Genomic DNA, 15,108 nt, shown 5'->3' on the forward strand with positions numbered 1-15,108 from the left:
GCGTATTGCAAGCATTATAAATGAGATATCAGATACAACCTTATTACACATATACATAAGATTATTAATTTCATATTTGCAATGTTTCATTATAAACATTATATCAGTCGAAAGAAATAAAAATAATTTACTTCTTATACAAAATTACTCTTAAAAATGTATATATCTTAAAAAAGATAATTTTATCTAATAAAATATCTTTTCTTTTATGAGTCAACAATAACCCTAGGTAATACTGATAAACTTTCATTGCAATAATGTTTAAAACGTTTAAGCGTTAAAATTGACACAGCCTTTGTTAAATTATGTGAGAGATCATACGGATCTTGCACACACATAGGTGAATCAATACGAAAATATTCTGATTTTTCGCTATGCAATTGCGCGATGTAAAGTTTCATAGAATTAGGTAAAATCATTTCAGCAAAAGCTTTCTTTTGGCACGTCTCGCCTAATAATGGACATACGACGAGATGCATATAATCGAAACCTCCGTAATATTCGAAAAATCCTAGCAACAGTTCGTGTATTGGTGGTTGTGGTACATTGATAAGAATAGTATCACTAATTCCAGTTTCCCAACCTAGAATATAACAAAATATCAATATTATATTATAATTATGTCAATCCTAAGGTACGAATATGTGTAAAATTACGATTTATTATTATGGCAAGATAAGACTTTTCCCAATTACAGATTCCATAAACTATAATATGCTACAATATATTAAATTAGAAATCTCTAAAACACTTACCAGAGATGATTTTCGATTGATTATGGCTTTTGATTAAGTCAGCAATACTCGGAATTTTAAATTTAACTTGCAAGTAAAAGATGACTAGCCAGACAAGAGCATAATTTGTTATTCCATCAGGACCACTCAAGCCCGCCAGCGAGAGCCACTTCTTTAGAAACAGTGTCAATTTTTGACACGGTGGATATGCGGTATTGAAAGATCTAGATTTATTATAAAACTATTAGTTATTATTATAAAATTATTGCATACTTCTTAGAAATACAATAATGTTTCATACCTAATAAGCTTGGAATTTTCCACTGACAGACCATTCGTAAACGAGATATCGCACTGCAATCCCGTTGATCTGTGCTTTACTTTTATTATAGGAGTTCTGCTCCTGTTCAAAGTTAATTCTATATCCCAATTTTCATGGTCGGTACGTAAACAATCTTGAATCTGCTTACTCCTTTTAATCGATTGAGGCTCGGTACATTCGTCATCTAACATAAACATTTTTTTTTAAATTTTATATTATAATCCTTTTTACAAATTTATTTTTTATAAATTTCTTATAAGCTTTTATTTTATATACAGCAATTCAGAAAATTAATTAAATGTTTTGAAAAAGTACAATTACAATTTATTTTAATAAGTCATTTTAAATATATAATACTGATAATAAAAAAATTTGTTTCTGTGATCTTTTGAACTTTTTTTTAAATATTTAATCAATTTTGTAAATATCAGAAATAAATATATTTACCGAAGTCAAGATATATGTCGATGTCACTGTTTGTTGATGCTAAACCAGTGACTCTTGAACCAAACATGAGCACTTCTACAGGGAGTTGACTTGTTCCAAAGATGTGCTTTAAAGCATCCATAAGTTGAGTCACTTTTGGATCATTTAATACTTTTTTCGACGATTTGAACAGATTAGCAGAAATTTCGTTAACATCTCTCAACAATTCTTGTAGAGGCTGCGGCAACGGCGTAAGTGCGAAGTCATTACTTTTCTTTAGATACTGATGCATTTGTAATTGACAGTGTTTTCTATAATTTATATGGATGTCTTCGGTATCATTTGTTTCGTACCATAAAGTCGCACACGTTAAACAAAACTCAAACCTCGAATTAGTCATTTTTCTCATGATTTCTCTATGCTTGTGATTAAGATGATCCATAAATCTTATCTTCATTCTGAATTTTTCGTTGCAATCGATACAAGCAAAGTATTGGATATTATACCATAAATTTTGGAATTCTTTCAATATGATCTCAACTTGATCACGTAATTGGTTACAATTGTTCTTGTGCAAAGATGTACATATATGACTCTTAAAATCTATGTTAATTTTTCTATTCTCAAATGTATGTATTTTACAAGCAAAACATTTAGTATATGCAGGTTGTATCTTCACTAGCTCCTTTAACAGTTCCAAATGTTCTTCATTCTCATGTAGCATGTTAAATTTTATAATGTGTCCTTCAGAATTTATATGTTCGTATATTGCCTGTATATTGAATAATTGCAGACTTTCACATATAAGGCAAAGTATTTTGTCTTCTGTATCAGGACTTGGAATGAAAAACTGCAAATTCGATTTAATTTTCATCAGTTTTCTTTCGTTGCAGGCAAACATGATTTCCTCCATGTCGAGGTAATCTTTCAAATATATTTTATTATAACGATTTAGAGCGCTCTTATTTAACTGGTTTGTAGACAACCAATTTAATTCATAATCTATTTTTATTAATGTATTCATTTCCGAAAATATATCGAGAGATATAAAAAAGCCAGAATTATTTTCTTCATTTTGACTCATTCTACTATTTGTGTTGCTGGAATTCTTTTCAACTATTAAGTTATGATTGCTGTATTGTCCTGTATTTACTTGTATTTTATCAATGCTGCATTCCGTCAATGATTCATTATCAATTGATACATCTTCTTTAGAAACTGGAGATTTTACTTCACGTTCATTTTTATTTACGATAAGTTCTCTTGATGTAGACACACTATATATAGACATATATGTGAGAAGAATATTTTCAAAATGCTTCAAATGTCTTAACATTTCACATAAATGGTTAATTACATCGTTGATTTTATAAGCTGTATAATTACAGTCAAAGCAAATGTACGTAAATGTATTCTGAATTTTTCTTGGATATTTATGAAGAGTTTGATAATTGTTTTTAATATACATCACAGGCTGTTCCAGAATTTGAATAGTTCCGCCATTATTCTTAAAAGAGATTAGACTTAGAAATTCAATTGGCTCCAAATAAATTTCTATATTTTTACAATTATCAAACTCCTGTCTCTTAATGTCGATTAATGATTTAATATTTTCTTTGTGCTCGCATTTCGAAAAATGAGCTTGTAATGACACTATGCCATGTATTATCTCATTACAGAACGAGCATTTAAACAGTGGATAACAAATAGTGACGTTAAGATCTCTTCTCTCAGATGACCAATTATAGATAAACTTCATAGAAAACATCATGCTACTTTTGTGTATTGTTATTTCGTGATTTATTATATCATCCTGCTCGACCATTTTGTTACATTGATCGCAAGTATACTTTGCTAGAGTTTCTGCATGTTCTGGCCATATAGTTCCATTGAATTTTTTATTATTTAACTGTAGTGACCTAAGAGTTTTTCTTTCCTTTTCTAACTTTATAATGCACAACATTTGCTGATTAGAGATTCGGATTTCTCTAAATATAGATACGGCAGACTTATGGTTCTTGCTTATCATATGATTTTTTATAGTAGTTTTATAAATAAACATACTACACAAACAACAAAAAGCCATATCAATATAATTTTCACTTTGCAGACCCTCACTAATACTATCTTCGTTATAAGACTTTAATAAAATTGTACTTTTCTCTTCTGCTTTGAAGCTACTTGGAAGATTTTTAATTAAATCACTTTCATTTTGTACATCAACAGATATAGTTTGATCGTTAATTGTATTATTATTTAGTTTATCTGCTGGGTTTTCCAGTAAAGGTTTTTTAGCATTAGATTTAGAACCTATATATTTGCAGTGATTTTCTTCTTTTAAATGTTGAGAAAAATTATGTAAAGATGATATTGAAGTTTGGCAATATATACAGAAGTAATCTTGCTGTATTCCTCTTATTATAATACCCTGTTGTACTAACTTCGTACAATTTTTTTTTGACAATTTCATTTTATTTAGGAAATCAGATATTTTACTGCTGACAGACGAGTGATCCTCTTCATAATGACGCGTTCCTTCCTTGAAGTTTTGAAATGTGATCTTGCATCGATCACAATAAATTTGTCCATTATAAAGCGTTATATGTTGCTCAAGAAAATGTCTGTATATCATTTTGACTTTATGCTATGTCTATTCTCTCATGTACAACAAGAAATATCTGTAATAAAATAATAAATATATAGGTAGGTACTCTAATCTAAGATTTATATGATAGATAAGGAAGATAACACAATGATACTGTCAACCGCGATAACTTTTTTTTTTAAGCTAAATCAGTGTAAACATTTTGTGAACAAAGCAAGGAGACAAAAGATATTACAGTTGCATTCTGTGGAAAAAGCAGTTTTGCAATTATTATAAGATTCTTTAATATGATTGATTTGTGCATTTAGATCCGTGAGAAATTAAGAACAAGAATTTATTTAATTCCCTGGCGAAAATTTTTCTCAGAATTTCTATATAATTTTATATATAACTTTCTCACATTTTTTATACAAATTGGAACACTTCTCAGAAAATCTATATTTTTTCTCAGAATTTTCCATATATGTTAATTATGAAATATCGTAAGATTTCTAAGTTTTTGTAAGTATAATTTCTGATAAAATGTTATAAAATCTAAAAAAAAATTAAAAATATTTTTTAAAAATTATGGGATGAGAAATCTCAAAATATTTCAGAATTCACTTGTACTTACGAAAAATTATGAGAAAAGATGTAAACTTTCCGAATATTTCTGAGTATTTCTGAAAAATGTTCCAAATCGTATAAAAATTATAAGAAAAATTTTCACCAGGGTTACGTTAAAGAATTTACAATAGTTGCAAAGCTGCTTTTTCTACTGAACGCAGCTGCACTAATTAAAAGCAAAATTACACGAATTTGATCTAAGTTGGACTCGTAATTAGGATAAATTCTATTAACCTATTCTACTGCTGTAGTATTTCTCGCAACTTCTAACTCAACTGCATCCACGAGAATGAGAAAAACTATTGATTTCAAAATTTAATTTCCAGAAAATATCAGCAAACAAAGTTTAATGTACCTGTAATTATTCAGTTTAGCTCACTTCTGCGACAAATTTGATTATATAAACACGTTTTTGCTTTTTGTAGAATTTCACGTTCTTTCGTCTCTAACTGCTTCTAGCTTCTTCTATGATCTTCTAGTGCAGTTTGGTGCAGTTGCAATACTTGCAATCATAGGCCTGTTCTTTTTAGCTAAATTTCTTAGACGGTTCGTCTTTTCTCTTTTTCTCTCTAACGTGGAGAAAAAAAGGAAAAAAGATGAACCGTGCAAGAACTTTAGTTAAAAAGAACAGATCTCATGCTTGCAACGTGAGAATGAAGAGTAACAGAAGTGGGGATAGATCTCTCTGGTCTTGAATGACGTGGCTGATGTGCGTTCGGGGAGACGCCATTATGGGAGGTCTACAATAGAAGTCGTAACGGTCGTAGGGTCTTAAGGTCGCAGCACAGACTCTTGCATAACGCATAGTGCATAAGCGAATCAACTAATCAGAATCTTTCCTTTCCTCCCATTCCATGGAAAAGAAGAATTTCGATTGGTCGATTCCCTTATGCACTATACATTATGCATTATGCAAGAGTCTGTGCTGCGGTCATAAGTCGTAGAAAATTGATCAATTATAGTTGATTATTCTCATATTCGATTATAGGTGCGTTCAGCAGAACGTTTGTTTTGCAACTGTTGTAAGTTTCCTTCGCGCTAATTGGATCATACTTTTAGATCTAGAAGAATGGTCCTATCTCAGCAGAATCATAAAACGATTGCAAAACTGTTGAGTCTGCTGAACGCAGCCTATGATTGGTCAATTTTCTACGACTTAAAACCCTACGACTGCACGACTTCTATTGTAGACTCCGCATTAGCAATATTTGTGTCTTCTATCTTCATCGTCCACTAGACGTGAAACAAGAGGTCTGTTCGCGTTGCATGAAATTCTCAAATATTTTTGCACTTAAAATGAGATAGATATATATTTGGCCTTGAAAAGAGAGAAAGCGAAGATGCCGAGTGCCAAAGGCAAGTAACGCGAACAGACTTAAGAATAGCATGACACAAATAGCGCTGATAGCGCGCTTCCCGAACCCAGCCATGATAATCAAAGACGGAGTTGACGGAGGGCTTGTACGGCTTGTGATTGGACACTTGATAGTGGTTGATGTCAATTGATGTTTGTTTGACGAAGTGAGGCAAGAATTTTATCGTCTTGCCTGTCGTTCAACTGCATCGACATGCTGGCGTCTCTACGTCGAGCTTGCGGGCTCTTCGTGAGTAGTTATTTTCCGGAAATTCATCACTGTACTCACCCCAGTTTACTTCTCCACATTAACACCTAACCTCAAATACCTTACATAATCTTCAATTTTTAATTATATCGACTTTGTAAAACATTTTGTTCTTGAATGTAAATTAATTATTTGTCTTTTTTTTTACTAGAAGATCGTGATTTATTTAATGTATGGTATGCATATCTCATTTAACATAACCTTATTTATTTACCTTATGTGTTCTCAGTTTTTTGCTTCTGTGTTAATTTTATATAAATTTATGAGAGCCAAAATGAATAAAAGGGCATAAAAGATAAAAATGTTGGCACGTTCAAAAGCACGATTTCTGCATTTTGTAAAGTTCGACAATTTGTCACTTGACCTACCGATCTGTCACTTGACTCATATTTAACATTAATTCTGTCTTTAACAGGCTCCAAGGAACATTAGGGGAGTGCAAACAACAGCAAATCGCATGTCGGATCAATTGTTTGTTGTAAGTGGTACAATTATGCAGGAAATAAGAAAATGTTAGGAGATAATTCTTTATTGAAAATTAAGGTTTTTATATAAACAAATACTTTTATATCCTCCCTGAGGAATTACACTCCAAAGGGGGAGGTAAAAATTAAGTTTTTATTTTTTTCAAATTTTGGAAGTTTAAGAAATGAAATTTTGTGAATATTTTTCACTAATAAAAAGAATACTCATTAATATTTAAAAAAGAATAAAAATTTAATTTTTGCCTCCTTTGAAGGAATGTAACTCTTCAGGAAAAGATATAAATGTATATGAAAACCTCCTCTTAATTTTCAACAAAGAATCATCTAACATCTTTCATACCTATTTAGAAACATCTTAATAAATAACGACAATCAATTTCAATCAACATATTGTATAATATTTAAATTTTAGCATAGAGACAGTGAGCAAGACAATCCTAATATACCGTTTGAGTTCAATGAGGCAAATAAGAAGCGGATCGAGGCACTTCTTGCAATCTATCCTGAAGGTCACAAGCGTGGTGCCATGATACCTCTGTTGGACCTGGCGCAACGGCAACACGGCTGGCTGCCCATTTCTGCCATGCATAAAGTCGCCGAGATATTGGACGTGCCGCGTATGAGAGTGTACGAAGTAGCCACGTTCTACACGATGTTCAATCGCAAGCCTATGGGCAAATATCACATACAGATCTGCACTTGTACTCCGTGCTGGCTAAGAGACTCTGACTCGATAGTTAACGCCGTGACGAAGGCTACGAATTGCGAACTTGGCGGCACCTCTGCAGATAAGCTATTCACCGTTTCCGAAGTGGAATGTCTTGGTGCTTGTGCCAATGCCCCGATGTTTCAAGTAAACGATGATTATTATGTATGTATATCTGTTATTATTTAATTTTATTTGATATTTATCATTTCAAGAATAATAATTTTGAGCGAAAATGATGCTATGCTTATCTCTGTGTTCCTATCTCTTTTGCAGGAAGATTTGACTCCAGAGACTGCGACAACTATTATAAATGCTTTCAAGAAGGGTGAGAGGCCACCACCAGGCCCACAGAATTCTCCTAGATTCGCGGCTGATCCTGCTGATGGACTTACATCGTTAACGACTCCGCCACCGGGTCCTGGATTTGGAGTTAGGTCGGACTTGTAAAATATATGTTTTAATAAGGTTGTGTAGTGTACATTAATAAATGTATAAAATAATTATTAATAAATATATCAAATAGATTTATATACTTAAATCATGCACACATACACATTTATAATTTTACATTTGGTCTCTTTATATGAAATAATTTTATATATCGTAAATGTAAATCCAAATTTATTTTTCCTGATTAAATGCAGCTAATTTTTATTTAAAAAATGGAGCTTCGAATTAAATGATTACAAATTGTAAATCTAGGTATTGTTAAAAAAAGTATACAGCTTCGTTTTTATAATTCTTGTAAATTCGAAAAATTTTAATATATGAAATTTTATATATTACTGTATAAAAATTTTGTATTACTATTTATTATATAAATTAAGTAATTAAAATTATTAGTGTAATTGAAGTAATTAAATAATTAAAATTAATAGTGTATTTATAAAATTATTTAAGAGTATTTATTTTTAAATATTCATGTGTCACAACTGTGTGTATAATTTCGAAAATTTTATTGTAAATTCCTTTTCGTTCTCTACATAGAACGCGCAAACCATGAATACCATGATTGATTTGTCACCATACATGCACAGACATAGGAACTTAGGAAAGTTGAGCACATGGTGGTGGTAGAGGGTGGTGGACGCGCACATTTCGAGTGATTTCGAGTTCATTACTAGTGTAATTTCATGGTATTAATATTCGTGACGCTGAGCATATGTGCAGACAAGACAAATTATGGATGAACCTGTTGCAACGACTGAAAAATCGAAGAAGATAGAAGCTATAAACAGAGAAACGATCCATCACATCTGCTCCGGTCAGGTAAGGTTAAGTATGTAAATTAATAAAAGGAGCAAGCGTAAACATAAAAATACACAATATGATACAATTTCTTATTATTATTATGCAATTTATTATTTTATATTTATTATTTATACAACTTATTTATTTACATTTTTATTATTGTACAATTTCTTTAATTATATTTTTATTTTTCAATTGTAGTTGTAAGGCAGTACTGTCCAAGATTTGTTGTTTTGGAGTTTAATTTGATGTGTGTTAGTATTCACTATTTTTTTTTATACCTACTTTCATTAAAATTAATATAATAAAAAGGCTCAATCGAATACTTTCATTAAGAAAAAGAAAAGCAACAGACATGAACATCAATAAATCTTGGACAACATTGTTGTAATGTCTCTTATAAGGAAAGATCCAAGATATATTATATTACATATACTATATTACAAATATTTCATTAGGTGGTGCTCGACCTTGCGATTGCAATTAAAGAGTTAGTAGAGAACAGTTTGGACAGTGGTGCTACAGTGATCGATGTTAAACTTACTGATTATGGTAAAACTTGCATTAGTGTCAATGACAATGGCAGTGGCGTTTCGGAACAAGACTTTGAAGGCTTAGGTAGGCCTATTACGAAATTACGAAATAATTATCAATAGTCGTAATAATTTATTTACTTCATCTTAACAGAAATTAGTTCAGTTTAGAATTTAATTTAGAATTAGTCTTCTATTAAAGGAATTGAAGATATTAAGAGAAAAAAATACTGTAAACATAAGTAACAGCGCTGTAATTGGTGCATGAATTAAATTCTACAAAATTATAGTCAATTATAAGTAAAAATATAAATCATTTAATATAAAATATTTAGACTCTTCTTGGAGTCATCCTCAGCTTACAGTTGGTGATTTGATTTTAAAGTGTTATTAACATCCAGGCAACTCAGTGGACCCAGACATGGAAGATCCAATTACAGCGCTGTTACTCGTATTTGCTATTTTTCCTGTTAATATTTTAATATTATAAGACATGTATAACTTATGTGTGTGGATTAAAGATAATTTTTAATACAGTAATCTTTTTTTCCTTTCATCAGGCTTAAAACATCATACCTCAAAGCTTCGGGAATTCACAGACTTGACTGAAGTAAATACATTTGGCTTCCGTGGCGAAGCATTGAGCTCATTGTGTGCCTTGTCCGAGTTGAGCATCGTCACCAGGCATGCATCGAGCGGACATGGCTTTAAATTAGAATTCGACCGGAACGGCGTGCTCACGAAGAAGGAACCATGCGCCAGAGAAAAGGGTACTACAGTACACGTGAGGAACATATTTAAAAATCTGCCCGTGAGAGCGAAGGAATTTCAGAAGAATCTGAAGAAAGAGTACGCGCGCGCTATCCAAGTCTTGTACAGTTACTGCTTAGTCTCCACCAATGTCAAGATTACATGTTCCAATTTGATAGCGGGTAAATCGCCCAACCTTATCGTGGCCACTAGGAACACCGACGATGTACTGAACAATGTCAATTCTGTGTTTGGCAAGAAGTCTCTGGACGGAATCGTTAAACTCGAATTACAACCTCCGGACGAAACAATATTGCAAGAATACAATTTGCCTAATGACATTACCGTAGATTTTGATTGGGAGTGTTACGTAAGCACTTGCGACCATACAATCGGACGTTCCTCACCCGATCGACAATTTTTTTATGTGAACGGTCGACCGTGTGATCTCGCGAAGGTCAGTAAACTGATCAACAGTGTGTATCATAAATACAACAATAAACAGTATCCGTTTGTCTTTTTTAATTTAAAATTAGACCGGCAATGCGCCGATGTTAATGTTACTCCCGATAAGAGGACAATATTTGTTACGCAAGAACGCCATATATTAGGGACACTGAAATTCAGTTTAACAACAAAATGGGACAAACTGCAAGGGAATTTTACAGTCAAGACTTTAACAGAGTTAAATTTTGGCTTGAAAAGAACAATCTCGTCTAGTCACACGCAACCGCCAGCTAAAAGATTACAAGCATCATCTTCGGTGTCACATATTGTGAAAGAAAGTAATATTCAGACTAATATCAAATCAATGAAAAAGCCTGTAGATACAGAAATGGTGATAAGTATAATAACGATAAAAGAAAAATTAAACGAAAAAGTGAATATCGCTAGAACACCTGTCAGTACAGCTAAAAGAATAAAATATAGAGTACAAATGGAAGCTAATCAAGGCGAGGCTGAAAAAGAACTGCAAAAAGAATTGACAAAAGATTCATTTGACAAGGTTAGTAATGTATATAATTTTTATTGGATAATCTTTTACTATATATATCGCTTATTTGCTTTAATGACAATTCAAAAATTGTAATTTTGGAATTGTACTTAAAAAAAAATGAAAAAAAAAAGAAAGTATATATTTTAAAAGAATATATTTTTATTCCTCTGAAAACAATTATTACATCAAAAAATTGATATTCCAAAATTGTGATGATTCAAACTCATTTTTTAGAAAATTGCTCTTTGAATTGTGTTGTTGTTGCAAATGAGCGAGATATGTAAAATATACTTCATTATATTTTATATACAATTATTAAATATAATTTACTGTATAAAGTATTAATATCGAATATAAAATACATTATACATTTATGTTTTGAACTTAGAAATCTTTTATAGATGGAGATAATAGGTCAGTTTAATCTTGGTTTCATAATAGCTCGCTTGGAGGATGATTTATTTATCATCGACCAACACGCTACCGACGAAAAATTTCGATTCGAGAAGCTCAGTAATGAAACGAAGCTGAAAACTCAGAAGCTTATTGTACCAAAATCATTGAATTTCTCTACATTGAACGAAACGATACTTGTAGAACATCAGCAAATGTTCGAAGATAATGGATTTACCTTTAATATCAATGAGCAAGGCATGTATTAAAGTTATTACATTCTCATGTTTATTATCTCACTATTAGTTCTATGATTGATTTTTTATAAATAATTTTTGAAAAATATTAGCAAAATGTGAAAAAGCAATGAAATATTAAACTTTACAATTTTCTGCATCACGCAACTATTTTTTTTACAACTTTTAGCTGAACCTGGCAAAAAAATAGAATTAATAGGAATGCCTGTTAGTGGTCATTGGCAGTTTGGTCAAGAGGATATTGAGGAGTTAGTATTCCTTATTAGAGAAGCAGGCAATGAAAACATGGATAAGCATATATATCGTCCTAGCCGTGTCAGGCAAATGTTAGCGTCCAGAGCGTGTCGCAGCGCGGTCATGATCGGTACAGCGTTAAACTTCAGCGAGATGCAGAGACTGATAACGCAAATGGCACAAATGCAGAACCCATGGAGTTGTCCACATGGGAGGCCTACTATAAGACACTTGTTGTCCTTATTACTAATAAACAAATAATCTGTAATGTTTTAACGAACATATTTTATCAAGATATTTGTATTTAAATACAAGCAAATAATTCATTAAAGTCCATCTTTAAAATCTCGATTGTCGAAATTAAAAAATTACATAAATAGGAATAAAAAATTAATTTAAGAAACGAAGATCTTGTAGATATATTTTACATAATATATTGTTTTGCACAGACTCTTAAAAATATATTCTTTTATATGTTATCCTAGAGAGAATGATATTCTATTATATACTAATTGTACGGAATATATTGAATCCTGAATGCGCTGTTGATATCATAGTTCCTGGACATTGCGGGTGCCAATGCAACTCTTTGATATCTGACTGACCCTGATGTATGAACAGTAGTTGTGGCGGTAACTTAGCTAACACGCTGTCTTGAGGTTCTTCTGTGTGATCTACTTCTACCGACAAATCCCATTGAGCGATCTGATCGTCAGCTCCGCCGGAAGCAAACACCGTGGCTTCTGTGGGATGCCATTCCACGGTAGTGACTGGCGCGGTGTGCTGCTTGAAAGTAGCGACCGGACTTGCACCATTAGGTCCGAACTGTCGTAAATCCCATACGCAGAGCATTCCGTCGTCTCCGCCTGATATTATAAACTGGCTTTCCTTTGGATTCCAGGAGATAACGTTGATATCAGCCGTGTGAGCACCAGATGCTGTCAACATGCACGCATTCTGTGGACTTGCTCGCATGTCCCAAATCTTTATGCTGGAATAAAATAATCTTTATAATAATTTGCGAGAAGCAACAATATTCAATTCTCAATCTGATTCACAAGGAGAGGATACATTCGACTTACGGATTTCGATCTCCTTCAACATATGTCATAGACTAACGGATAGTTTTTGAGCTATGGTGTATCAAAGGTGCTCTGTGCACGTGAATACAAGTTTTACATCTTTTGATACACTATAGCTGAAAAACTATCCATTATTGAGCTTCGAGTCTATATTTTGTTCATTATAAGCTAAGTTATATGAAAATTTGTTTAATTAATTTTCCATGTAATTAGTGTAGGGGGTTTCCTTACATATTAAAAAATACTATGAACAAGGTCCATTCAACAAAACACTTAGACAACTTATTTTTTATGTAGATTCACCATGTTAAAAGGGATCAAAATCCGCGACGAGTTCACTGTTCTCTCCTTGTCAATAATTTAAATATTTTATAGAAAATACAAACCTTCTGTCTATAGAACACGATGCCAAAACATTCTTTTCACTTGGCGACCACTGCAAATCTTCAACGCTATGTGGAGCATGTGAATTGTATGGCCTTTGGTCTATATGCCAGGATGCACCACTGTTGTCAACTCGCCATATGTGAATGTTACCTTTGCAATCACCGGATGCTAGAGTACCCGGTTCCAAGCGGCTCCAATCAAGACCAAATCCTTCAGATAGATGGCCTTTAAATGCATACAATGGTTTAATGTCTGCACTCGCTTTATCACACTTATTACGATATGCGGTCAGCAAGCTGGGATTTTCAACTGCACTCAACTGTTCTTGCAAGTTCCAGATATTTACACGTCCCAGTTCACTCCAGCTGGCGGCTAGAATTCCTCCACCAATTTTTGTACATCTGTAAACATTACAAATAAAAATGTATGCAAATATATATTCCACAGTCGTCAATTATCAATGATGTGACTTCTAGAATATTTACCTCACTCTATTAACACATCCTTGATGTTTGATAGGAGCAACACTCATGACTGGCTTACTCTCGTCATCTTCGTCTTCTGAATCGCTTGATTCACTTTCTGAATCATCAGAACGCTGCTTATTACCATGTAAATTGGACATTTTCATGACAAGGAGATTATTGATGTGCGTCCTGGCAGCTTGTGTCCCAGCGACTATATACATGCTTAAGGGATAACTCTCTCTGGAATTACCCAAATTATCTGGTATCACGTCGAAGCTGAGACAAGGTGCTCCAGATTGCGCGTGATGCAACAATTTGTACGCCGACTTATCCACGGTAAGTTCCTCTCCTTCTTGTAGAGCTTGTCCTGGAAGATACACTTGCGATTTGGTTTCTGTTTGACTTTCGTTTGCATTCTCGCCTTCCATAGATTCGTCACTGCTCTCGCTGCTTTCGCTCTCATTTGCGATACCTTCCATTGATTCTTCCTTCATTTTCTCAGATATGTCTTCAAAGTGTACAGGTATGTAAACGCAACGGTAACTGCAATGACGAATTGTGTAATTTTTTTATAACACATTTAGAAAAATTTTTATTGAAATTCTGATGTCTGTGTCATGCACCTTAACCTCAGAGATTGTTGATCAAAATATTACAGATCAGAAGACTATATTAACTAAACATATTTCCACTTAAATTTGTACTTACTTAAAGAAACGTTGTATGGAAACGTATGGTTGTTTTTTTATTAATTTACTTAAATATTTTCCTTTTTAAATATAAAATTTAATAAATTGACTTCACCCGCGTTATTATAAAGTTACTGCAACAGCCACGTGGGCTCTTTCATGATCTGCGCATGCTCATTATATATTCGTCTGTTGGTGCGTTCGGGGAGACGCTAATAGCGCTACTCTGTCATTTTATCTTCGTTATTTATTAGACGTAAAACAAGAATAGAATGACACATAGCGCTAATAGCATCTCCCTGAACGCACCTTGTATAGGCTGTATTCCAAAATTCACTGTCAGTGCTGGAAATGTATAGTATATATGACGTAAACTATAGATTTTCAGCGCTGGCAGTGAAATTTGGAACACAGCCATAGGTGCGTTCGGGCAGATGCTTTTTATGTGTCATTCTATCTTCATTATCCATTGCACGTGAAACAAGGATATGACACAAAGCGCTGATAGTGCGTTCCTTGAACGCAGCCTGACTTTCAACTTGTACCGACTTGTACTTGA

General features: G+C 32.9%; 4 protein-coding genes across 4 annotated transcripts; 2 read left to right on the top strand and 2 right to left on the bottom strand.

Moving 5' to 3' along the window:
* Positions 1 to 206: 206 nt before the first annotated feature.
* Positions 207 to 5,178, bottom strand: LOC108723680 (uncharacterized). Its single transcript, XM_018449592.1, has 5 exons — positions 5,049 to 5,178; positions 1,504 to 4,160; positions 1,036 to 1,240; positions 756 to 958; positions 207 to 583 (listed from the first exon to the last, which is right to left on the bottom strand). Exons 2-5 carry the CDS (start codon positions 4,112 to 4,114, stop codon positions 207 to 209), a joined length of 3,396 nt encoding a protein of 1,131 aa, XP_018305094.1. The 5' UTR covers positions 4,115 to 4,160; positions 5,049 to 5,178.
* Pms2 (mismatch repair endonuclease PMS2) lies at positions 4,893 to 12,247 on the top strand. The gene is made up of 6 exons (XM_018449856.1): positions 4,893 to 4,903; positions 8,587 to 8,778; positions 9,219 to 9,378; positions 9,854 to 11,049; positions 11,442 to 11,691; positions 11,860 to 12,247. Exons 2-6 carry the CDS (start codon positions 8,692 to 8,694, stop codon positions 12,183 to 12,185), a joined length of 2,019 nt encoding a protein of 672 aa, XP_018305358.1. The 5' UTR covers positions 4,893 to 4,903; positions 8,587 to 8,691; the 3' UTR covers positions 12,186 to 12,247.
* ND-24 (NADH dehydrogenase ubiquinone) lies at positions 6,126 to 7,983 on the top strand. Its single transcript, XM_018449857.1, has 4 exons — positions 6,126 to 6,297; positions 6,731 to 6,793; positions 7,213 to 7,671; positions 7,783 to 7,983. Exons 1-4 carry the CDS (start codon positions 6,262 to 6,264, stop codon positions 7,954 to 7,956), a joined length of 732 nt encoding a protein of 243 aa, XP_018305359.1. The 5' UTR covers positions 6,126 to 6,261; the 3' UTR covers positions 7,957 to 7,983.
* A 166-nt stretch (positions 12,248 to 12,413) lies between the features above and the next one.
* l(2)09851 (WD repeat-containing protein 1 l(2)09851) lies at positions 12,414 to 14,630 on the bottom strand. The gene is made up of 4 exons (XM_018449685.1): positions 14,569 to 14,630; positions 13,879 to 14,403; positions 13,393 to 13,794; positions 12,414 to 12,915 (listed from the first exon to the last, which is right to left on the bottom strand). The coding sequence occupies exons 2-4, from the start codon at positions 14,352 to 14,354 to the stop codon at positions 12,426 to 12,428; spliced, it is 1,368 nt and encodes a 455-aa protein (XP_018305187.1). The 5' UTR covers positions 14,355 to 14,403; positions 14,569 to 14,630; the 3' UTR covers positions 12,414 to 12,425.
* Between the last annotated feature and the right edge of the window lie 478 nt (positions 14,631 to 15,108).

Source organism: Mycetomoellerius zeteki, unplaced genomic scaffold (assembly GCF_001594055.1).
Source record: "Mycetomoellerius zeteki isolate Tzet28-1 unplaced genomic scaffold, Tzet1.0 scaffold25, whole genome shotgun sequence".
Taxonomy (NCBI): Eukaryota; Metazoa; Arthropoda; class Insecta; order Hymenoptera; family Formicidae; genus Mycetomoellerius; species Mycetomoellerius zeteki.